Source organism: Sander vitreus, chromosome 12 (assembly GCF_031162955.1).
Source record: "Sander vitreus isolate 19-12246 chromosome 12, sanVit1, whole genome shotgun sequence".
In the NCBI taxonomy this organism is placed as follows: domain Eukaryota; kingdom Metazoa; phylum Chordata; class Actinopteri; order Perciformes; family Percidae; genus Sander; species Sander vitreus.
This window is the reverse complement of record NC_135866.1, coordinates 7,853,326-7,880,404: the sequence shown is the minus strand read 5'-3', so window position 1 is coordinate 7,880,404 and position 27,079 is coordinate 7,853,326. Positions and strand designations below refer to the sequence as shown.

General features: G+C 42.4%; 1 protein-coding gene across 1 annotated transcript in view; it reads left to right on the top strand.

The window, feature by feature from the left end:
• clstn2a (calsyntenin 2a) overlaps nucleotides 1-27,079 on the top strand; it is a 179,347-nt gene that overhangs the window by 79,403 nt on the left and 72,865 nt on the right. Inside the window, exon 2 of the mRNA XM_078264616.1 lies at nucleotides 227-349. Coding sequence (XP_078120742.1) covers nucleotides 227-349 — 123 coding nt within the window. The remainder of the gene's footprint in view (nucleotides 1-226; nucleotides 350-27,079) is intronic.

Genomic DNA, 27,079 nt, shown 5'->3' with positions numbered 1-27,079 from the left:
AACACAATGTTCACCCTTGGACTTCCATTGGTCCTCCTGCCATCTGTTAAAACTTTAGAAATGAATCAAAAACCACGGGCATGATCACAACATAATGTTTTCAAAAGTCTGAGGTTTTCTTGGATCTGTTTTGTCATTCTCAGTCCCCTTGAAGTGACTCTGCACTTTTAGATACAGTAAGAAACAACAAAGCAAACTGAAATGTGCATTTCCTTCTCTTCCACAGTCAACAAGCACAAGCCGTGGATAGAAACATCTTACCATGGTGTGATCACGGAGAACATGGACATGGTGCTGCTGGACCCTCCGCTGGTAGCTCTGGACAAGGATGCCCCGGTCCCCTATGCTGGTAGGAAAAACTAATGCACACACACGGAAAAACCATCCGCTGTACAGTATCCACCAGTGATGGAATATTGGAGTCCGACTCGAGTCACTATTCTCTGGACTCGTGACTCGACTTGGACTCACGCACTGATGACTTGGACTTGGGAAAATTAAATCAAACATTCACGAAATAGGACTTGGAAGTTGGATGAAGTTTCTGACTACTTTTTATGTTACATGTCATTTTAGCTGACGCTTTTATCCAAAGCGACATACAATTGCTATATATGTCAGAGGTATACATAATCCACGCCTCTGGAGCAATTAGGGGTTAAGTGTCTTGCTCAGGGACACATTGATGTATCACAGAGGGATTTGACACCAAAGGCATGTGTCATATCCATTGCGCCATCACCACCCATACTGACTTATGTGTCATGCGTTATGTTACGTCATAAAAACATTGATATACTGTATATTTAGTCTGAAACTGTTTCATGCATTGGCCAGTGATGGAGTACTCAAGTCCTGGACTAGGACTTGAGTCTGACTCAAGTCGCTATTCTCTGGACGTGACTCGACTCTGACTCAAACTCGGGTAAAGGTGACTCGACTCGACTCGGCCTCTTCCTTTGTGACTCGGACTTGGACTCGGACTCGAAGAGTGGGGACCCGAGACTTGACTTGGACTCGACAGTTGGTGTATCGACTACAACACTGGTATCCACACACATTTGAAAGTATGACACATACAGTATACATCCTCCCACATGAGCGTCGTCTCACACACACATTGGCACCGAGACAAGGATGCTTCAGTACTGTGTGCAGGAAACTGTGGCAACTTCCCACCACAAGACAAAGACGGATGATCCAACAGTTCTCTGTACTCACCGTTTGTCGTGGAGACTGAATTCCATTTATCACCCTTAGTTGTGTTAAACATGTTTTTCTTTCTGTTTTTAAGAGCACTTTCTTCTCATTGTATGATGACAGAGGGCTTGTAAATAACTAAACAAGTGGCTTGGATATCAGTAGGTTTGTTGTGTTTACTGTAAATAGATAAGATGACATACAGAGTCGCTGCACCACCACTGTATTATTACATTTAAACCTTAAAAACACACTACATGAACACGAAAGTATGAATTTAAATAATGTATAATGAATAATGTATGAAACATGAATATATGAAGTGCTGTTCTTTTCTATAAAGCTTGAGTTTACATTCACAATAGCAGGAGCTTTGATTTGGATAGAGGAATAATACATAATTTATTTTCATTGCCTTGTCAGTTTTTCGAGTTTAGATGCATCTTCTTCCCTCCCCCTGACGGGGCTCTATTTACGATCTGCCGCTTCTAATTGAAGCATGTGTCATAATTTTTCTTGCTGCTGAATTTCCCCATTTAATCTGACCAACAGATTGTTCTCAAGAGTGAAAGAATATATTCCTGAACCATGTCAGCATGATGACAGTGTTCATTTTCCAGCTTAAATCTTAATCTGACACAGGCTTGTCTACAATATTTAACAGTTACAAAGCACAGTTGTAATTCACGTAAATGTACACCACACAAAGAGCGAGACAATATATTGTCCATGTAGAACCCGGTCATGATGTAGCACTTAAAACCTCATTAGAAATATTATAAATATAGTATTATATAATGTCATACTGCAGCAAAAGGAGGGGGCCACAACCAGGGGATGTCCCCTTTTAGCAGTATACAATGGTAGTATGAGATTTATAGACGCTCTCCATTCACTGAAGGTTTGGTTACTGAGAACTCATTGTAGCTTTTTGAGAACAGGTTTCCACAGCCTAGTGGGCCAGTAAAACGATCACTGGGAAGTCCACGAAAAAAACCAACTTCAGAATAACACTTTGTTTGTTTTAATTCCTTCTTATTGCTTCTCACGTTTGAGGCAAATATGCCACACAGCTCATAATGGTTTCCATAAAAGTGGCTGCTGGGAGCGTAGTACTGACGGTGAAAGTTGTCTGGTGAAGTCACATACTGTAACAGGTACATGTTTTATAATAACAGTACGACATTATAAAACCTCATCACCAGATGATTGTTTCGGGTGCTGATTATGTTGTCTAACAAGAGCTGGAATCAGACAGGTACATGCAGGTACAGCAGAGCTGACAGTGACAGGAAGGAGCGAGAAAGAGACAGCCATTATAATTGGACAAAGTATTCTGAGACTCAAAGGCAAACGAAGGGCTTGTTGGCACCTAACGCTTAACAGCTCATTATGGCAAAATGGCTCCTATTAATCCCAGCGCTGACAACCATGGCGAACTGATACTCAGCTATTTTTCTCCCTCTGTTTTCCCTTTTTTTTTGTGTGTGTTTTTGTTCTAAAGCCACAGTCCTAACTTTGTTTCTCAATGTTACGTGTGAGCTGTTCTGTAAATAGGGGGTATAAAAATACAGCTGACCTTGATGAGTGTGAAACGGCCTGAATCCATGTTAAATGCTTGTTTGTTCTGCTTTTCCTCACAGGGCATTTAACAGCCCTGTATTGTACATATACTGTACGGTGTAACCCAAATGCTGTAGCCTATGTAGATGTACTCTTCATGAAGATTTAATGATCCCTTTGGAGGGGCCTAGGAAGTAGTTATCCAAAACATTAAAAAAAGGATATTATGCAAAAATAGACTAGAAAAAAACTTCTTTTATTCTCTTATATCTTTTACTCATCTCACAAAAGTGGAGATGCTGAAGATATAACTCACCGACATTGTTCCTCTCTAATGAAGCAGTGCCGACTTACGGCAATTTATTGCACAAAGCTTTCCCGAGCAACCAAATCTGCGACGCAGTGAAGGTTTAATGACACTGCAGCGAGCAGCCAGACAAAAGAGGAAATTCATTTTGATTGTTTCCCCCCATGATTAACACTTGGTTTGTTGACTTGAGAAGGTCAAACCAGGTGAAATATGGCCCAGAAGAAAAAAAGCAGCGCTGTGCACTGGCTGCTGACTGGTGATATTTCTCTCCTTGTTTTTCATCACATGCGGTCTAATGAATGAAACCCATACAATCGCTACCAAGGAGACTGAAAAAATGGCCATCAAAAGAGCACCTCTCTCCCAATTTATCTCTCTTTGCAATTGTCTACTGCTACAGCTCTCCCTGTGTTTTGCACAAACTCACCCCCCCCTTATTCTTCTTCTTGGAGTCTTATTCTCTCAAATCTTTATTTCAATCTATGCCTCCGTTTGTGTCTTTCTCTCTACCTAGTGCCACATCCCTTCTTTCTCAGCCCAACTATCCTTCCTCCTCTTCTCTATCTCTAACGCTTTGCTTCTAGCTAGCCCATATGCAGGCAGTCACTTATGCATTACAGAAGCTCTCATCAATCCTGGTTTTGTTTTACTGCAGAAAGGAATAGGCCATCCTTCTGGCTCCACATTAATTGCAGTGTGGGAACATGGACCGGGATTGTTAAGTCCTTGGCTATTTTCTCCTCTCTTGTACTTTTCTCTTGTCATGCTTTATTCCCTCTCCCACTGGCCTTCCATCACTAGTGCTTCTCTGAATGCCTCATAAATCCCCACGTCACCGCTTGATCTACATATTCTTTTTCTCTTTTCCTTCCCTCTCTCGCTCCGTCTTGCCCTCTCCTGCAGTATCGCATTTCACTTTTGATGTAAACTACCCACAGTGGGCCTAACTTGAACATTATACGCTGAGACAGGCATCCTGGAGATAAATTGTTAGTACTGCATGCCATGATGGCACCCTCTATCCTCTCCCCCCCAACACCTACCTTGGAGCAAAGGTGTGCGGGTCGAGGAGTATGTGCTGATCAAGCGTTCTCAATCAAATTAGCATGAGGAATGGTGGCAGTGGACTCTAGGGTGCTGCGAGGCGGGCACTTTCATTTGCTTATTCTTTATCTCGAGGCCACAGTCAACAGGCACAGATTCTCTCCATTCATCATGGTACCGGAATAATGTGCCGTGGTACATTGTTTCCCCTGCAGAACACACACAGTGTAAAGGAACAAAAGTAGTTGAAAAACATTGGAGGGAATGTGAGAATGGATAGCCGAGAGAAAGAATGGTGAAGACAGATGGACAATGAAAATGAGAATGGGTCATCACGGGCAGCCACCACGAAAAAACATTATGATTATTCCCATTGGTTGCTTTGTGTGCGCACATGGGTGTGCATTTGAATGTGTTTGTGTAAACTATAATTCTCAGCATTTATGACCGTAAGCCTGAAATTAGTGTCTTTAATGTTCTTGAAGTTGTCTTTTGCGTGTGAGTCTGAATGCTTTGTTGATACATTGTTGTGTACTTTCTAGCTCATCCTCATTATCATAACCATCAGTCATTTTATCTCCTGATAAGAACTAATGAATTATGTATCCACAGTAGCTGTATTGTGTACATAGTCCACCATCAGTCCAGTTAGACCTTGTGTACACAGACTGCAAAGCCAAAGCAGTAGTCTGGCTTTGTCAGACCTTCCTCCACAGCGCTTCGGAGGAAGGTCTGGCTAGTTCACACAGCGTTCAGGGATGGGAGAAAAACGTGCTCTGGTTAATTGGCATTTCATTAAACCAATCACAATCGTCATGGAGCCACGGTGCCGCTGCAAAATGGCCTCGGGCAGGAACTTCAAAATCATTTTCAGCTCGTCTCCTTGTCCTGCTCGGATTACTGCTGCCATTTCACCAGGAGGCATATGCGAGGAAACCCGCTTCCAGGTTTACACCTGTTTATAAGAGGCGGATCATTTTCACCGCAAAATAGAGTAGTAGTAGTAATAGTTTTTTGTACATACCGCGTAATACATAATTAGGCGCACTTTACGCTACCCCTCCCATCTCTTTATGGGGATCTCCCACTTTTCCCTTGACTCTCCCATGAATGCATACGCATGACACCGAAACGATTTGCCATTTTCAGTTCCTGCGACAGGCAGTCTGCGCTTTTACCTCAGTGCGGCCTGTTTGTACATACCTCGCCATGCTTTTACGCGCACCTTGCGAAACAAACATGCCTGAAGTGGGCGCAAAAGCGTTAGTACATCTGGCTCCCAGTGTCTTAGTTGGATGTGTTCAGCCACAGTACTGCTGTAGGCTCAGTCCCTGCCCAACACACAATCACTGCAGCTATACCCGTAAGACACTACCTGAAGCGAGAGCCATTATGTGGCAAGTGTAGACGGCTATATTGATTAGAATTTAACGTATGTATTCTATCAGACACTTGTGAGATGGCTTAACAGCCAGGAAGTTCAATTTACATTTTGGGCTGTAACTCTTCAACTTGTTTGGTACTGCTTATCAATAAACTGCCCTGGGTCAGTTATGTGGAACATTTCAGGCAGTCGTTTTAACCGTCTTCCTGCGTTTGATCAAAAACACATTTCAATCATCAGTCTTTACCATGTATAAAGGGAAGCATGTTTGGGATGCATTTATTATGATTTAAACCTCAATTAAAAAAAAACATTCGAATAGGGGGCCAGTCGCAGGGTCCTCTGGTACAAAAGGTGAACTAGGCTCAACTAATGCCACAGCACAACGTCATCTGGTAAGGAGCTGTGTTAGCCAATCAAATGCACACATTCCTGGTGGATTACCTTGTGAGGTGAAAGGTGTATTTCTACTGTTTACCTTGCAATCGTCACAACATAAGGATACAGTTGTGAAATAATGTCTCTGACTATTATACTATGCTAGATAGATGGACAGACAGCCCCCTGTGTTGTGTGTTCACAGGGCTGTTCTTTGTCTGGATCCCCGCTTATTAACAGAATTTTAATACAACACTATCTGGAAATACATGTCTGGTGGTGAGAACACAAGAGTTGTAACCATTATTTCTCCACATTGCTGGCTTTGATTACGATGAATTTCTCAGTAGATACATAATCCCCCATAGTTTCCTGTATAAAAAAATTCAGCAGGCATCAGGCCAAAGGTGAGCTTTTAGATTTTTATAGACTCCCATATTTGACAGTGTGTTACAAATATAGTCTGGTAAAGTAAAATTAACCACCACTCCATTCATCAGTCTATGTGCAAGGAGGCATATTTGAGATTCCTTTGTTCCTGTTCAACAGGATGTTCTTTCATACTCCAAACCTCTCGGTCACGACTTGAAGAATCTGACTTCAGTTGGATACTGTTGAGATTAGATATTATTGCTTTAGTCTAACTTTGGCTGCTGTGCCAAAGATCCTAACATTTATTCCATATTTTTCCACTGTGAAAAGTTTCTTCCATCTTCACAATTACTTTGCTGTGAAAACCTAAGAAAACACAGACAAAATTTGCATTTGTTTCGTGCCAGTCATTCTATTTTTAACCAAGCACACAGTCAAAATCTATGTATTGCTTGTAATAACATATGGAAAACGTAGGACTTATTATCACAAGTTCAAAGCCAGTGGTTTAGCAAAGATTTTTAGCATGCTATTTGAATTATGTGAGCATGCATTATTTATAATACCTGACTTGTTAATGAGTCACAATGATGGATTGTTGAATAATTGTGAGTAAAAAAAGCTTTAATACAATTACATAATTTTGAAGACACAAACAGGAAGTGGTACATAGCTCTCTAAAACTTTAGCCCAAAATATTTTTTTTGCACAGGAACAGCGGCATGGCATATAATTATAATCTAAAAAGAGAGATGAAAATATGCGTTAACGTTGAATATCGCGATAACGATATCGCATGCGATAAATTAACAGATGTTTAACGTGTACTCAGTTCTGCATTTCTGCTGCTTTCAGTATTCTGCTAAAATACAAGACAATACTTGTTGAATTTAAAACAAATGAAAGGAAATCATTTCCAACATTCTTTTATTGAACAAATTGAACATTGAATTAAATTTCAAAGGCACCACTAAAAAAGAAAGAGACCGTTACATTTTGAAGTGCAGTTTTCTACTGATATCTTCTTTCAACTGACACAACAAATCTCTTGAGAGTATTTCGCGAGCCACTGGGAGCTGCCCACTTTGGGCTTCATTTTTGCTCTTTAGAAACCTATGGGTGACATCACAGAGACTTCGTTCATATGTTATACAGTCTATGATTGAACCCAACAAAGCAACAGCTATGACACATTTCAAAGGTGTTGAGGCAAAAGAGGAAGGAGATAGGGACAAAACATGTTAGAAAGAGGGATGAAAGAGAGAAACAAAGGAAGGGTGTGTGTGTGTGTGTGTGTGTGTGTGTGTGTCAAAGAGAACAAGAGCGACATAGAAGGGGATGATGTGATGGATCATCAAAGGATAAGCGAAAGTATTGAAGGGACAGTCTGATCAAACCACACAGGTGTCTCTGTGTATGCCCCCAGTTGAAGAGGAACATATCACTTTGCCTTCCCTCTCTTTCTTTCTCTCTGTCCCCTGTGCCTTTGTGTAGCTGTTAAATGTATGCAGTGGGTGGTTAGTATTTAGGTAATAGTGAGGCAAGTCTGCAACATGAAACGGTTGCAGAACATCAAAGATTCTGTATGCCCTTTAGAGGGCTGACACCTACCTGCAAACCGGATTTCTCTCTGCTGCAACCGACGTCATCAGACCTGCATGATAATTCTATTGCATTTTGTATCCCTAAATAATGTAATAACATCACATTATTACATTTAAAGCAAATTAATTTATAGTTTTACATCAGCAACGGCTCAAATGACTATGGGTAAATGTCAATCGATCCTACTCTGCAGTTCCCCTCAGCTCTACAGCTGTTTTGCGTCTTTCAGCTCACAGTTTTTGGTTTCGTGATCTGCAACTTCTGTCTCACGGCTCTCATCAACCATGTTTCCAGCTGCTGCAGCCAGCTGTTGTCAATGAAAAGCTCTGGTACACTCATTGTTAGGGATGTCCCGATCCCGTTTGCAAGTATCGGATCGAAGCCGATATGGGCATTTTTCAAGTGATCACCTTACTCCGATCATTTACGTCAGCTGAGCACAGTTTGCGGCGGTGCGTAAACTGGCAAGTAACTTGCCATTGCTCATTAACATGGCTAGAATGTCAGCAGTGTGGACATATTTTAAAATAGTAAAAACAGTCCAACATCCACTTGAAATATCTGCAATACGATTGTTTTGTGAGGCGGTAGCAATAGAGCTACCCTCAATTGGATCGGGACTCCGTATCGGCAGATATTCAATATTTTAAAAAATCGGACTGGGGGGCCAAAAAACCAGATCGGGACATCCCTATTGTACTCTACCTGCCCAGCACCAAACGGCATACAAAGTAAGTGACTAGCTGGTGTACACAGTGGAGCACTTATCTGAAAAGACAGATGACCAAAACAGCTAAAAGAAAAGGGAACGGACACAAAAAAGTGGAGATGTTCTGAAAAAGGGATACAACACTTTTAAAACTTATGTCAGGCCTAGAGACAAGTCCACTGTGGTTTTAGAGTTGTTGTACAGTTTTGTCTGTGCAAGCCTTTTCTCCTCGCACTGTGTCTCCGTTTGTTTCTGTTCCGAGCAGGAGACTGGCTCTCAGTGAACTGTCAGTTTTTGTACTGATATCTCCTCCTTGCCTTAGGACATGAGGTTCAGCACTATGCTTCCACACCCATCTCTCCGTGTTTGCTCCCAGCAGGACAGATACATTCCCCTTTATTCTCCCTCAGTCGTCTTGAGCTTTCATCTGGTTCCCCCTCTCCCTCACTTTCTCTCTTCCTCCGTCATCGCAGGAGATGCTCATTCATTTGAATTGAATTCTCCGCACGGTCACGTGCCTGATACAGTGCTCGCATCGCAATATTGATTCTGTTTTGTATCTGACGTTTGGCAAGCTAACCATCATGGGGCCAGTTTTTCTCCCCGCAGGGCCTGGTGCTTCAAAAGCTTTAAAAAAGGCTATTTTGATCAAAGCATTTTGTCTTGATATTTATTGAGCATTTTAGGGTTTTAAAAGAGGAGGTTTAAATATTATGCTACAGTGTAGCAGATGAAAAAACCCAGGGGAACATATGATGAATAATACCTACATAATGATTTCCAGTGCTGCAGTTGTTAATTAATTGATGACTTCAGGTTAATGGAATTCTCATAAGTCTCACTAGCATGATGTAGCCGAGGCCCAAGACCTATATGTCAAAGAGAGGACAGCCACTGTTCTGTTCAACAACTGCACTTCCACATTCCTGTTGCAGGTAGTTCAAATATTTCAATTTTAAAGGTTATGATTTTTACTATGAAGAGCTTATCATAATTACAAATGGAATTGCAATGCAATTTCACATTATTTTGGACCTTTATTATTACCATATCTGGGTCTAAAACATTGGAAAAGCTAGAGCAGATAATAAATAAATAAATAACTCAAAAAGCTTAATGACAAAACTTGCTAAAGAAGTCCACTGGGGACCAACTACAACCATTACATCTTAGAAAAGTCATTAAGTTAGTTTTGATGCTCACAATTGATATTACATTCATTCGGCTTAGGTGGTGCCCAAAACGGCTTGGGTGCTGCACCTAAACCTTTTTAAATGGTAGGGAAACCCCTGGGTATAAAGATGAACTAATGCATGTTGGAAAAAAGATACAGCATCTGTCCATGTGATCTTTTCAATCATGAATAAGTTAAATCCTATTAAGTCCGAGCTTAATTGATCTCAGATGAAATCACATCTGAATTGTGTCAGACCGGCTTTCAATCTTATCTTTGCAAATTTATCCTGGATAGTTATTTTTTATTGTTTATTGTGGCACTAGATATTTATCAAATTATTTGCATGGGGAGATACACACCCCCTACAAAGATATGCAGCAACAAAGTTCGTTAGTTTTATTACACAGCTTGGTTGAATACTTGATCTGGACTGGTCAATCGCGGCATTCTGCAATCTGCTATTTCTGTATAACAGGCCGTTGCTAAGTAGAACAGCCTGTTGCGATGGACGGTGTTTTAATCATAGACTGTGGCGGACTATTTTTAAATCAATATTTGTGCTCATACGGAGCTCATATGAAATTGGAATCGCTAACAGAGCTAATGGGAACAGTGCAAACAGAGCATTACCTAGCTCCATTGTTAGCCTACTCGCCTGACCTGGCTTATGCCGGAGAGCCGTGCTTATCAGTTAACCGTCCTAACCTCTGTAGGAGTAGCCATGTAATAAGCCGTGTAATAAGCTGTGTAATAAGCGGGCTAATGTAGAGTGAGCGGGTCATTATTGCGTATTAGAACCCTGACAGGGGGATGCAGATCAGGTCTTGAATCAGCCTGAAGTGGCTCGGTCTACATAGTGTGTGGTTACATCATGTTTTAAATAGTCCTAATTAAAAAGCTGAATGTTGACCCTTTTTATTTCTGACCAACAAATTTGTGGTCGCGTTTTTTCTCTCTCTGTGTGTGTGTGTGTTTGTTTGTTTGTTCATGTGACTGCGTCTATAAATATTGAAATTTGTTATATTCAGCTTGAAGCCTTCCGTTATGTGTTAATGGACTTTTAAAATTTTCAGCAGCCTATAGAACCTGACAGTGTTGGAGTGCCAGATGTAGCCCGCACTGTACTATTAGCCTCACACAGGGTTATTTAAGGTTTTTATTCCTTTTGAATTCAATGTAGTGCTTAGGACAGATGGACTATATGACCTTACCTCTTGTACTCTGCGTCACTGACTTGAACTGCTCTGAAATGAGGCTGATTGCGTCCTTGTTTCGTTTCAGTGAAGCTACAGTGTAAGTGACAAGGCAATTTAAACACCAAGAGGAAGGATTTTCCCACTATCTGGAAGAAATTGCACGTTATCTACTTTTTTGCACTACTGTACAATAGATGCATGTAATCCTCCAACTGGCTGTCTCAGAATCTGAAGAACTTATCCAAAATATCCTGCATCTAACGGAAAATGTCAAACAAGAAACTAAGCCATTTGTAGTTTCTGCAAAAAGGATACACTTAACAATTTGGTATCATCTTCTGGAACACACTGAAAAATGGGGAAACCCATTTATATGATGGGAATTACCATGCGTCTCCACTGTTGATGCGAGCTAATTGGATCCATATAAGATGGGCAGAGTAATTACTTGTTCAGTAAAGCTCTGTCGTCAATGCATTGTCAAGTTGCTCACAACGTCAAACAACCTCTTAGCCTCTGATTGATTTTGCAGAGGACCCAGTCCTGTACCTTATTACCCTTTTGTTCTATTCTGCACTTGATGTGTCTGTCATGTGATGCTTTTATGCTTTTCAATTTCTCTTTTTTTGTCTGTCCACTCGTAATTAGCGCTGTGTGTGTGTGTGTGTGAATATGTGCTTGTCATTGTGTCAATGAAGTTGTGGTGAATCCCCTGAAAACGTGGTGTACCATCCATGTCAGGTTGTTTGAATGAAAAGGTATACATAATATACATAAATCACATTTTCCAACTCGTGCCCCAATGCATTTTACCATGTTCGATAACAACAGCCATACAGATATAGCAATGAAAGCAAAATAGCTTACTAAATTACTAGGAACCTTGATTGGTACATCTGCTACTGTTTCCACTGCAATCTTTATATGTGTTGTGTTAGAAGACAGGCTAAGCAAAAGAGTAACTAAGGGGGCTGAGCATTAACTAATAGTTAATTATTAGCACGCTGCAACTCACTACCATATGAAATAAACCACTGTATGATGTTCTATATGAATGTCTGAAAATAGCTCTGCTAGCACTATCTAGCAGAGTTAATACATGTGTTGATAAAATACTTCTTTTATTAACACTAGTTAAAAAGTCAATCTTGACCTAGTTTGAATCTTAATTTAAAAATGGCACCTTTTGTACACAGAATCATTCCGGTTTCAATATTTTTATTTCATAGTAGTTTCTTTTCACCTCCTCTACATTCAAATCTGTCCTCCTTGTGCCATCTGCAGATTAGGGGAGCCAGTGAAAAGTTGTTTACTGGCAAAGTCTGTGCTTTTGGTTGTCGGAGACAGACAGGAGGTGGAAGGTAGAGCAGTGATGAGACGTGCTGCCTCTCTTTTTTTTGTTGAAATGACGGCTGAAAGAAACTGCTTTTCAAGGATAGAGCACTGACCCATGGTCCTGATGTGAGCTCAAATTACTTAATGAAATGTGCAGTGAATGGCAGCTGAAACTAATCCAGTAATTCTGTGTTCTTTCTCTCTGGCTTGCTCTCTCTCTGACAGCGGCTTGACAGGGCTTCAGTATCCTGACAGGCCAATTAGACAGCAATTCGCATATCTTCCTCGCTCCATTTGCCTTGTTCATGTGAGCATAAAATAGGATGATCTGGCTTTTGGACCTGTGTACGACATCAGAGTCACACCACTCTAACTCTATGCTCCATAATCCATGACCCCTCCACTTTTCTCCACCCCATCTCTCTTTCATTGTAACTGACTCAGACCTCTGTTGTTCTATCACCTTTATCTACCTTTACCCGTGCGTGACTGCGTGCGTGACTGCGTGCGTGACTGTCCCGCATGTGCAGTACAGTAGCTGGGGCGGGGAGTTGCTACATCCCTGGACAGCTCTCCAACTAGCCTCTGTACAGCAGCGAGGGGCGAGTTCCAAAAAGCTAGCGACTAGCGACTTTCTGTAGATGAGAGACAGCAGTATTGTCCGGAGAGAGCGATGATCTGTTGCAGCCACCACGATCACCTCTTTTTGTCACTGACTGAGGTGACATGTCATGTAATGGGCGTGTCGTGTAGTACTGCAGATAGGGTCTGTGCACTGTGCAGGAGGAAAAGTAAGAGACATTCTATCGCTTCTAAATTTCTCTCTGTGTGATCATTTTACAAGTAAATACAGCTGAATCCACAGCACAGCTGTTGATGTTTGATGATTTTGTCAAATGATGTCAGCAGTGCAAAAAAATAAAAAACGTACTGGGAACCAAGCCATCGGCCTGTTCCAAACAGGCAAACGCTTCAAACAGGCAGTACACTAGTCATCTAAAATACAAAATAAGTAAACAGGAGGACAGTGCACCCTGACTGAAGTTAATTGAAGATGTTGATTATTTCTCTTTCCAGAAACCAGTTACAGTTGATATGTTATGCCCACTGTACGATATGTGGCAAACTAACCACGATCATGTATCCAAACATTCACTAGGAATTGATGGGCCCTAGTTGTGGTTTGAAAACAGCCAGCCCCTACTTAAGAAATATGAAATTAAAGGAAAATGGGAAATAGGCAAATTTAAGTAATGTTTTGGCAACACAGAGTGCTTCGTTTTGTCTGTAAATGACGCACTCCTAAATATGTATCATGTTTTATATTTATGAAGTGTATCATGTTTCATATTTATGTCGCTTTAACTCTTAGGTTCCCGATCCAGCTCAGACTTGCACCTAAGGTTTAATGCACTTATAACATGCTGATATCAAAATATTAGATGTTGAAAATGCTTAGTTAAGTTAGGGCTGGACGGTGTATTGACTTTTTAAATCATATCAATATGTTTCCAAACAATATATGAGATGAGACAATTCTGTTTATATCGATATAGTTTGATGTTGCGTTACAGTACATGACCCATTTCTTCTGTAAAGCCAAGCCAGTGCATCTCTCCCACACTCGGCATAACCCTGCCCCCACTCTCCTGCTGCGTCTGCTCGGCTCACCCGCTCACAATAAGGTCAAAACAATAAGGATTGCCCGATACCCTGGCGCCAGTAAAAAGTTACATCGGAGCAGTGAATACAATCGGCTAGTTGCCCGATCTGGGCCTGTGCTCGAAAAAATTTGTGATTGAGTAGCGTGTGTCTACTTCCCTCTGCTCACGAAGGCAGACACTGACAGGCTCGTGAACTTCATAGATGAAATCTTAAACGCTCAATCCTAAAACAACATACAAGTTAAAATGCCAATTAACATTAATTGTGTCTCCGAAAAAAAAAAAGACTAATTTGAGAATGATGAATCCCCTTTGGGGAATAGCTCAGTCAGTGTTATTTTAGATATTTTTTTAGTTGCATGTTTTGCTGCTGTATATTTTCAAAGAGGGGAAAGAAACATTGTCTTTGCATTTTATTTCATCACTGTCTGTTTTAATAAAAGTGCTTGTGACATGTCACGTGTGACTTTGACTTACAACTAAACATTTGTAAAAAATATTGACAGACATATTGTGTATCACCATTCAGCCTAAAAATACCAAGATATGATTTTTGGTCCAAGTCACCCAACCCTGGTAAGTTGACTACATTTATAGAGGAAGTAGTCCATTCGGATAGATATTTCCTACCTGACAGAATTAACAACCATACTTTAATTACATTTATACTGTAGAGGAAGTAGTCCATTCTGATAGATATTTTCTACCTTACAGAATTAACAACCATACTTTAATTACATTCATAGAGTAAGTAGTCCATTCTGATCTACCTGACAGTGAGATACCATAAGTTTAACTGCATTTATAGAGGAATTAGTCCATTCTGATAGATATTTCCTACCTGAGCTACCCTACTTTTAACTACATTTGTAGAGGAAGTAGTCCATTCTGATAGACATTTCTTACTTGACAGAATCAGCTACCCTACATTTAAATGTAGCACATTTACACTCAACTGCTACAGTAATGCATACTAACTAGAGCAGTGCCTGTTGAAAATGTGCCTGTTTGGAACAGGCGATTGCTTGGCCTGTGGTATTGCTGCTTGTAGAATTCTTCAAAACCAAATTGTATTACTTACTTACTTACAGAAGAACCCCAAACCACTTAATATGCAACTCCACTGTATAGCCTACTACTAACTTACAGTGTAGGCTACGTCTACATTGTATAGGCCTACTGTATTTACCTGACAGAGAAGGGGGCAGATTCAGAATGTAATCACAAAATCCATCCATCCATCTTCATCCGCTTATCCGGGGTCGGGTCGCGGGGGTAGCAGCTCCAGCAGGGGACCCCAAACTTCCCTTTCCCGGGCCACATTAACCAGCTCCGACTGGGGGATCCCGAGGCGTTCCCAGGCCAGGTTAGAGATATAATCCCTCCACCTAGTCCTGGGTCTCCCCCGAGGCCTCCTCCCAGCTGGACGTGCCTGGAACACCTCCCTAGGGAGGCGCCCAGGGGGCATCCTTACCAGATGCCCGAACCACCTCAACTGGCTCCTTTCGATGCAAAGGATCAGCGGCTCTACTCCGAGCTCCTCACGGATAACTGAGCTTCTCACCCTATCTCTAAGGGAGACGCCAGCTATCCTCCTGAGGAAACCCATTTCGGCCGCTTGTACCCTGGATCTTGTTCTTTCGGTCATGACCCAGCCTTCATGACCATAGGTGAGGGTAGGAACAAAAACTGACCGGTAGATTGAGAGCTTTGCCTTCTGGCTCAGCTCTCTTTTTACGTCATAACGGTGCGATAAATTGAATGTAATACCGCACCTGCTGTGCCGATTCTCCGACCAATCTCCCGCTCCATTGTCCCCTCACTCGCGAACAAGACCCCAAGGTACTTGAACTCCTTCACTTGGGGTAAGGACTCATTCCCTACCTGGAGAAGGCACTCCATCGGTTTCCTGCTGAGAACCATGGCCTCCGATTTAGAGGTGCTGATCCTCATCCCAGCCGCTTCACACTCGGCTGCGAACCGATCCAGTGAGTGCTGAAGGTCACAGGCCGACGATACCATCAGGACCACATCATCTGCAAAAAGCAGCGATGAGATCCCCAGCCCACCGAACTGCAACCCCTCTCCACCCCGACTACGCCTCGATATCCTGTCCATAAATACTACAAACAGGATTGGTGACAAGCGCAGCCCTGGCGGAGGCCAACTCTCACCTGAAACGAGTCCGACTTACTGCCGAGAACCCGGACACAGCTCTCGCTTTGGTCGCACAGAGATTGGATGGCCCTGAGAAGGACCCCTCACCCCGTACTCCCGCAGCACCTCCCACAGTATCTCCCGGGGCACCCGGTCATACGCCTTCTCCAGATCCACAAAACACATGTAGACTGGTTGGGCATACTCCCAGGCTCCCTCCAGGATCCTTGCGAGTAAAGATCTGGTCCGTTGTTCCACGACCAGGACGGAATCCGCATTGTTCCTCTTCAACCTGAGATTCGACTATCGACCGAACCCTGTGATACCCCTGTAATTGGCACACACCCTCTGGTCCCCCTTTTTAAAAAGGGGAACCACCACCAGTCTGCCACTCCTTAGGCACCGTCCCCAGACTTCCACGCAATGTTGAAGAGGTGTGTCAACCAAGACAACCCCTCCACACCCAGAGCTTTAAGCATTTCTGGACGGATCTCATCAATTCCTGGGGCTTTGCCACTGTGGAGTTGTTTAACTACCTCAGCAACCTCCACCAGGGAAATTGATGCCAATCCCCCCCTCATCCTCCAGCTCTGCCTCTACCATAGAGGGCGTATTAGTCGGATTTAGGAGTTCCTCAAAGTGCTCCTTCCACCGCCCTATTACCTCCTCAGTTGAGGTCAACAGCGTCCCATCCTTACTGTACACAGCTTGGATGGTTCCCCGCTTCCCCCCTCCTGAGGTGGCGAACGGTTTTCCAGAAGTACCTTGGTGCCGACCGAAAGTCCTTCTCCATGTCTTCTCCGAACTTCTCCCACACACGCTGCTTTGCCTCTTTCACGGCAGAGGCTGCAGCCCTTCGGGCCCTTCGGTACCTTGCAACTGCCTCCGGAGTCGTCTGGGATAACACATCCCGGAAAGACTCCTTCTTCAGTCGGACGGCTTCCCTGACCACCGGTGTCCACCACGGTGTTCGTGGGTTACCGCCCCTTGAGGCACCTAAGACCCTAAGACCACAGCTCCTCACCGCAGCTTCAGCAATGGAAACTTTGAACATTGTCCACTCGGGTTCAATGCCCCCAGCCTCCACAGGGATGCACGAAAAGCTCCGCCGGAGGTGTGAGTTGAAAGTCTGTCGGACAGGGGCCTCCTCCAGACGTTCCCAATTTACCCGCACTACCCGTTTGGGCTTACCAGGTCTGTCCAGAGTCTTCCCCCACCCCCCCTGACCCAACTCACCACCAGATGGTGATCGGTTGACAGCTCCGCCCCTCTCTTCACCCGAGTGTCCAAAACATATGGCCTCAGATCAGATGAAACGATTATAAAATCGATCATTGACCTTTGGCCTAGGGTGCTCTGGTACCAAGTACACTTATGAGCATCCCTATGTTCGAACATGGTGTTCGTTATAGACAATCCATGACTATCACAGAAGTCCAACAACAAACAACCACTCTGGTTTAGATCAGGGAGGCCGTTCCTCCCAATCACGCCTCTCCATGTGTCTCCATCATTACCCACGTGCGCGTTGAAGTCCCCCAGCAGAACTATGGAGTCCCCGACTGGAGCCCCATGCAGGACTCCACTCAAGGTCTCCAAGAAGGCTGAATACTCTGAACTCTTGTTTGGTGCATATGCACAAACAACAGTCAGAGTTTTCCCCCCCACAACGAGAGGCGACCCTCTCGTCCACCGGGTTAAACTCCAACGTAGCGGCGCTCAGCCGGGGGCTTGTGAGTATCCCCACACCCGCCCGGCGCCTCACACCCTGGGCAACTCCGGAGAAGAAAAGAGTCCAACCCCTATCCAGGAGTATGGTTCCAGAACCAAGACTGTGCGTAGAGGTAAGCCCCACCAGATCTAACCGGTAGCGCTCCACCTCCCGTACAAGTTCCGGCTCCTTCCCCCACAGAGAGGTGACATTCCACGTCCCCAGAGCCAGCCTCTGCTGCCCGGGTCTGGTCCGTCGAGGCCCCTGACCTTCACTGCCACCCATGTGGCAGCGCACCCGACCCCAGCGGTTCCTCCCACTGGATTTGAATTGCGGGGGAATTTTGGCGACGATAACGTTATTAGTGTTGTAAGTTAGCAGTAGACTTAATTAACCCGACCCAGGGTGAGTCTGATGAAAACTGATGCGTCTGCCCGGTTCAACTCTGAGATTTTCTCGCATGGCACAGTGCTGTGAAGGAATAATCTCTGAGATTACGTTATGTTCTGACAGTTCACAGTAACTTAATACAATAGCAGGAAAAGAGTCTGCGTGTGATGCGCAGGTTACCTTCCCCCCAAACACGGACACACATACAGATACGTCTCGCTGCCACTTGTCTGTAGCTGGCTGTGCTTTGCATGTGTGGGATTCTGAAACGTCCTTAATAATAAAATATGGTTTAAATCTGATGGGTGTCTTGCTGTTTTCTGTCAAGGTGAAAGAGACAAACAGCCTTTTTTTTTTTTTTTAAAGATAGTTTTTTTGGGGCTTTTCCCTTTATTGTACAGTGACAATGGATAGACATGAAAGGGGGAGAGAGATGGAGGATGACACGCAGCAAAGGGCAGCAGGTCGGATTCAAACTCACGCCGCTGCAAAGGAGTCAGCCTACATGGTGCGCACGCTCTTACTGGGTGAGCTAGAGGTCGCCCCACAAACAACCTTTTTATTCAGTGATGCTTCAGCCTGAGAGACCTTGAGATAATATATGTGTCTGTTGGAGAGAGATGCAGAAAGAGAGAGAAATAACAAGGTTAATTAAAGAGTTATAAGTACAAAAGAGACACAGTGATTTGGTCTGTTTTAATATATTCTCACTATACAAATTTAAATTTAACATAACATTTTGGAGCAAAATAGTTGCCTGCTTAATCTTCATGTTGCTACATGAACATCCTCATAATGATCCACAAATAACGTCTTATGGATGTTCTTGTAATGCATTATAGACATACCCTTCATACAAAGTGTTAGCATTGCGATTTTTAAAATAACACTTATTTCTGAGAACACAAATAAAATTGAATCCTAACCATCTCTTATCATAACATGTTGCACATCACTGCGGCACGTCTACCTATATTGTAATTAATGATGCACCCCCCTTAGTGCACTTAATGATGCAACACCCCCCCCAATACGCTGGGGGAGGACTGCCAGGAATGGACGGTCCTGAGGGAGTTATTAGTGGACAAATACGTTTTAATTAATCTAACATTTTTTATGTAACTGTTAACGATTTTCAATGCGTCTGTTGATTTACGCTGCAGTAAAAACGGTAGACTAATAAATAATGACGACACGTTTAATGTGCACATAAGCAAGAAGGTTTCTCTGGTTATTTTTGCAACAGTCTGGTGCTGGTTGCACACAATTTAACCAGCTGATCTGCTGTGTGTAATGGTGGCATGGCACTGCCAGTGCGCAACATCACTCTAATTAGAGACTGAGACGATGCAGATACTGCTGCTTTCAGATGGCTGTAGTGAGTGAAGAAAAGGCCGTCAGTAATAGGCTACCAACTGTGGTGGATTGTAGAGCTGGTAAGAATAACTCATTAATCGTTATTCTGCCTTGCTGGCATTGACGCCATGATCAGAATACAACCTTTTGCTTGTAATCACATGTCAGAACATTTTTTGTTGCTTTTTTTTAATCCTTCATTTTCCACTGTTTTGGTCTTTCTTCAGCTTATTCAGCTATTCGCCTCTCCAAAAATGCTCCCAGTTCACTGCCAGTCAACTGCTAGATTGCTGCTGTTCAATAAATTAGATTTCTTCCTCGTGGTCCAATCTCCTCCTACAGTAATTAAGTGCCTCAAACACACAAACACACATAACCTTAAGGCGGTCTGTACCGCTGGACATGGGTCTCCAGGGTCAATTATCGCAGTGTAATGGTTGTAATTGGCTAATTTTCAGCCCATTACCCTATTTTATGTCTCATGCAGCGGGTTGTAATTTAGTGAAAGACTGATGGCCGGTCTGGCTCTGGGTGATAGATGATAGTCAGCGCTAGAAAAGGCGAGCGCCGTCATTAATAGGGTCTAGGAATGAGCTGTCATGTCACCAGGCCCACACACAGGGACAGAGTGGAGGGCGAGAGGCAGGAGGGACTGCCCTTGACGCAATGTGAAGGCTATGACTTTTATTTAGGTATACTGTATTTAGAGGCTAAATGTCCACATGAATGGATTTAAAAGTCTACACAAAGTCCAGAATTTCATAACTATACATTTCTCAGTGCCAACTTCCACCTCATGTCGATCACATTTCTTACACCCATCCAGAAAGACCCTGCATTGTGTCAAAATTTCCGTTAAGTGTCTTCTCTAGTTATATTTCTGCAGTATGTAGCTGCATTTCTTTATTTCCACTGTCCCTATTCCTTTGCTCAGTGTATTTTGCCCACATTTTTGCATACCAATCACAGTGCAGAGTTAGATCACCTCTGAAGTGGTCCCTAAGGATATGACAGCAAGTGAAATAAGATTTCCGTGCGTATTCACATGCTACTCTGCCTTCTTTTTAGCTATCCGGACAAAAAGGAGGAGTGCTCACTTTTCCAGAAGTGCCAGAACGTGTGAAAGGCAATTCCAAACGAGTGACAGAGTAATGGATGAGGGCAGTGAGGGCCATCAGTCAATTGCAGAACAGAACTAAGTCCGAGTTCAAGCTAACATATACTTACAGCCACTCTCCTGGCTCTGCACTAGCTGCAAATGACTCCAGGCAGACCACTGTAGCAGGAAATTACTTTTCACAATACAGATATATTGTATGAAGAAGATGTCCATCAAGTATTTTGAAAATGGTGTTACAGCGTCACTGCCACGCTGAACTGGTTTGAGAAAGGTCGCTGAAAGCCGATTGTTGTCTATGACATCAGAGGTCTATGACATTTTTAGAGAAATGTGGAAAAATGTGTCATCTAGTCCTGTGTGTAGTGAAGCAATTAAGTGCAATGTTTCCTTTGTTCACATCCTGAGTGGATGCTGGAAACAATAAATATAAAGTAAGTATAGGTCAAATGCCCTTTGAGTGCTTTGCTTCCAGTATGTCCAGTTAGAAATATCTAGAGAAAAAAGATTTAGTTCACTCCAGTCTTGTGCCCAAGATCTATATGGGCTGAACTCATTTCCAGTAGTGCTATTAGCATTCTTTCAGAGGTTTTTAATCTAGTGTTACACCTCTGAGGATCTCTTTGTCTCTAATTGTGAGAGAGTAAGTGAGAATAGAATATATGCAAAAGGAAAACTGTGAGAAGGGGGAAAAGGAAAACTCCCTTATCTATGTCCCCCTAGCTCCAATGACCCAAACAGATGAAGACCGTCCAATACCAACCCCGTCCTGCCCTTCCAAGACCTTTTGTTGACCTTTTGGTGTCATTTAACTCTATCACAAGCGGGGCTGTCGCTACGAGGTAGGCATGTGTGGGGGGGTATTATGCGGTGACATTATGTGGTTCATAAATGAGAAGAATTGCACTTCTAAAGACATGGTCAGTACCATTCTTTGATAGTTAAAGTCTGGCACATTATCCTCAAGGTTTCAATTTACTGTAACACATACAGCAGTCTGAGGTGAAATACTTAAAAAAGATAGGAAGTTGATATCATTCAATCAACAACCAAATTTGATCAAAGTGCTGTACATAAGAATAAATAAAATACATGTACAGTAACTCACACAGGCATACAATACAAATAAAACAAATTAAGATACTTTAAACATGAGAAAGCAGCCATTCAATATAACAATCTAATCAATAAACTCAAAAATGTAATGTCAGGTGGTGTCAAAGGCCTGAGGAGAACAGGTGGATTTTAAGATAAGATATACAGCCCAGTGTCTGCACCTGTCACAGATAGGTTCGTATTCCAAGATCATGTTTGCTTTCACATGTATGTTTAATGACATTTAGTGTTCCCACCCTCCCTTTTTACAGTTTTTTCCAATTGCTAACACACTAAAATGACATGCATAGCACAATTATTTAAACTGACACACAGAGAGCAAAACCTCTTCTCAAGTCTCCAAAAGTCTAAACACATTTTCTGCTTTACACACATTTTGCAATTCGAAATGGCACTTTTTAAATGCACTGAACACGGTTCTCTGCATGAGACACAACAATCTGACAGCAAGTCACATGTTTGCCATTTCAAAACGCTGCCATTCAAAATGACACTACATGAGCTAATTGGCCAACATATGCACCACTTGGCCAAACACCTCAATGCTTAATTGTTACCACTTCAATCAGGAAGTAAGCACTATAAAAAGACCACATGTGAGCACCTCTTTTTCTATATATTTTTTCTGCAATTTTCTTTTTCAGTTTACTGTTTGTTGTGAGCATATTTCTGTTCAGTCCTATGTAAATATATCTGCTGTGCATATGTTGCACTGACTTGTTTGGTTAAAAATAAAAACATAAATGTTTCAACAGCATGTGTGTGTATCTGCAAATATTTAGATAGATAGATACTTTATTCATCCCGAAGGAAATTTTAGGATCCAGTAGCTTAGACAACCTTACACAACAAACACATTCACACATATATCACACATACATAAAAATAAAAATCATGCACAGAAATGCAATGACCATAAGGTCTGTGCAATGACCATGATAAGGTCTGTGCATGTGCACAATCTGACGAATTTTCTACAATTTGAACTATTTTAGTATTATGGCAAAGCATACTAAAGATGAGAGTGCTTTTCATTATGCCCAACAGTGTGTAGTTGGTTAGACAAAAATCTGGTAATATGAATGAAGTGTGTACCATGTGGTGCAAAAGTTTGATTTTGATAATGCTATATGTGGTTTTGGTTGCAGTGAGATATTTTGCAGTTTGGATGTGTGGTTTTGTGAATTGTGTTGTGTATTTTGATAAAACCACACTAGTTTGCAAAATTGTGTTTTAGCAATTGGAAAAAACTGTAAATGATGTCACAGTATACAGTGGGGAGAACAAGTATTTGATACACTGCCGATTTTGCAGGTTTACCTACTTACAAAGCATGTAGAGGTCTGTAATTTTTATCATAGGTACACTTCAACTGTGAGAGACGGAATCTAAAACAAAAATCCAGAAACTCACATTGTATGATTTTTAAATTAATTTGCATTTTATTGCATGACATAAGTATTTGATCACCTACGAACCAGTAAGAATTCCGGCTCTCACAGACCTGTTAGTTCTTTTTTAAGAAGCCTTCCTGTTCTCCACTCATTACCTGTATTAACTGCACCTGTTTGAACTCGTCACCTGTATAAAAGACACCTGTCCACACACTCAATCAAACAGACTCCAACCTCTTCACAATGGCCAAGACCAGAGAGCTGTGTAAGGACATCAGGGATAAAATTGTAGACCTGCACAAGGCTTGGATGGGCTACAGGACAATAGGCAAGCAGCTTGGTGAGAAGGCAACAACTGTTGGCGCAATTATTAGAAAATGGAAGAAGTTCAAATGCAAGATCTCACCTCGTGGGGCATCAATAATCATGAGGAAGGTGAGGGATCAGCCCAGAACTACACGGCAGGACCTGGTCAATGACCTGAAGAGAGCTGGGACCACAGTCTCAAAGAAAACCATTAGTAACACACTACGCCGTCATGGATTAAAATCCTGCAGCGCACGCAAGGTCCCCCTGCTCAAGCCAGCGCATGTCCAGGCCCATCTGAAGTTTGGCAATGACCATCTGGATGATCCAGAGGAGGAATGGGAGAAGGTCATGTGGTCTGATGAGACAAAAATAGAGCTTTTTGGTCTAAACTCCACTCACCGTGTTTGGAGGAAGAAGAAGGATGAGTACAACCCCAAGAACACCATCCCAACCGTGAAGCATGGAGGTGGAAACATCATTCTTTGGGGATGCTTTTCTGCAAAGGGGACAGGACGACTGCACCATATTGAGGGGAGGATGGATGGGGCCATGTATCGCAAGATCATGGCCAACAACCTTCTTCCCTCAGTAAGAGCATTGAAGATGGGTCGTGGCTAGGTCTTCCAGCATGACAACAACTAAGGAGTGGCTGCGTAAGAAGCATCTCAAGGTCCTGGAGTGGCCGAGCCAGTCTCCAGACCTGAACCCAATAGAAAATCTTTGGAGGGAGATGAAAGTCCGTATTGCCCAGCGACAGCCCCGAAACCTGAAGGATCTGGAGAAGGTCTGTATGGAGGAGTGGGTCAAAATCCCTGCTGCAGTGTGTGCAAACCTAGTCAAGAACAACAGGAAACTTATGATCTCTGTAATTGCAAACAAAGGTTTCTGTACCAAATATTAAGTTATGCTTTTTTGATGTATCAAATACTTATGTCATGCAATACAATGCAAATGAATTACTTAAAAACCATACAATGTGATTTTTCTGGATTTTTGTTATAGATTCTGTCACTCACAGTTGAAAAGTACCTATGATAAAAATTACAGACTTCTACATGCTTTGTAAGTGGGAAAACCTGCAAAAACTTGTTCTCCCCACTGTACATAAGAGACAAAGCAAATGTGACAGCTTAATACCAGTACTAGGACTAACGTTCATTGGTATGCACACAGACTGGCTCTTGTTTTCCAGTGTCACACTGAGATTCATTATAGGAAATCTGTACACATGAATTAAGTTCTCTCTAAAAACAAACAAAAGACACCTTCACATTTTCCCCAGCTGAAGTGCTGACAAATGATCAAACATGACAGCGACGCATGCATGACCTATTGCCTGCCGTTGTTATGACAAACATAACTAGCATGCAGAGATCAATGAAAGATGACATATTAGGTTATCTTAACCTCCACAGCTTATCCCAACTACACTGCTCATTAGCTCCTCTCAAGATGTTTTCTCTGAATGTACCTGATGCTGCAAGCCGTCTCACCCCTACTGGCCCACCTGACTGATGGTTCAGTTCTGTCATTTTAATAAGCGTGCATTAACATGCAAAAGGTCTCCTGGGGTTCTCAAATGCCACATGTCAGATTTCATTGATGTTGTGTTTGCTTGAGTTAATCATGCTATAGTTAAACATATATCGGAGATAATGTGAACGTTTGTGTGCCCAATAGGCTTGGGTTTGTGCCGATTGGCGATCTGATTATTATTATTTTGGCTATTTTAACTAACTCACTATTAGAACGATCAGAAGATTGTATTTAAAAAAAATAATAATGTCTCTAGAATCTGCGCCCTGCTGTGCATTTAAAGATGTTTCTAGTGAAGCGGCAGGTCCGCCCACTGAGCCCTGTTAATCAGCACAAGTGACAAGTGAATTTTAAATCCTTAATTACAAACCAGTTTGCCGTCTCTTTTCCATTGATCTGACACCCCACATCTCCATATGCCTGCTCTCGCTCCATAAGAGTAGTGAATGTTAAGGATATGATTTGGATTGTGATATGGAAGATAAGATGAAAATGTTGAACGGAACATGACGCTGTGATATTGTCGCACCAAGCACAGACACGCTGACTTTTAAAAGGGAGACCTTGTTTGAACAGAGGTAGTCTATATCTTAACACTATTGACATGAAATGTAGTCACAGTGGTTTTGGGAAACAGACATAATTTGATAGGTAGTTAGTCACACTACAATGTTCTCACCCAAGGGACACTGTCAACTTAAAAAAACATATATATACATTTGGATTATAATATTTCATTAGTTGACTGTGAAGAGGCAGACTGGAAATGGCTAGAGAGCTGATGCCGATCAGCCAATTCAATCGCAACTGCAGTGCTCTGCCTGAACTCACGCTACGCCTAATTTTTTATGACTTGCATCGAAACAAAACATTGTACAAATATTTTTGTAAATTAGCATGCACCCATATAGTATAAGTAAATCAGAAAAATAAAAATTTTTCATCATATTTCCTCTTATACCATCACTGTGTGTGCGTGTGTGTGCGCGCGTGCGTGTGTGTGTGTGTGCGTGCTTGCGTGTGCGCGCATGCACTGTGAAGCATGTACCTGAGACAGAAAAAGTGTGTATGTATGCATATGAGTGTGTGTCTTCTATAAACCAGTGGGCCGTGTCCTTCTCTGTGAGGTGCTGGGCTGACAGAGGTGGTAGTCAGAGACACTGTGACATTTACAGCTCAGAGGCTTATGGAGACTCCCTGCTGTACCTGACAGGCTGTGATTAGCTCCGAACCAACCATGCCAGCCCCGCAGTCCACTCGGGTGTCCAAAATGTAGAAAGAAAAGAATCACAATGATCCCAATGTCACTTAGGAGAGCAGAGGTGTGGTTCAGTTGGAAAGATAATGACAGATGATGATAGCTATGGAAATGTTGACTAGGAGAGCAGATTGACTTCAGAGAATGTTCAAAGTGAGGTAGTAGGGAATTTCATAAGCTATCATTGAAAATTACAAATGTTGCTGCAGGCAAGGAGCTAGACCTGATACAAATTATTGGTTTTTAGTTCTCATGAAATATTGTCTAAAAGTGTTCTTTTACCCCCACTGCATGAAGACAGAAAGGCCTGTTTTTAAGCCAACATAGTGGCATGACTCTAGGGATGGTGATGTTGGCCTGACCAGTGACTGAAATATCCCAACAACTATTGCATGGATTAAGACTTTAATTCATGACCTACTGACGTTTCCCCAAGTGCCACCAGCAGGTCAAAGTTTTCACAAAGTTAGCAGGGAAATATCTCAACATCTAAGAGGTGGATCGGCTCAAAACCTTGTACAGACATGCATGGTCCCCACAGAATGAAACTTAACTGACTTTTGTCATCCTCTAGTGTCACCATTAGGTTAGTCTGGATCAATTTCCAGGATAAAGCCTGATGTCAAGCTTTGCCCCCCCTTACCTTTCGCTCTCTGTGTGTTGCCGTTCTCAAAATCCCTTTGCTTCCGGAAACAACAACAATCTTCAAGCTAGCAAGCTACACGATGAAAATGGCAAGTTGTAAAGAAAATTTGGATGGTGCAACAAGGCAGGCCCACTTGGTTCACAGAATATGTT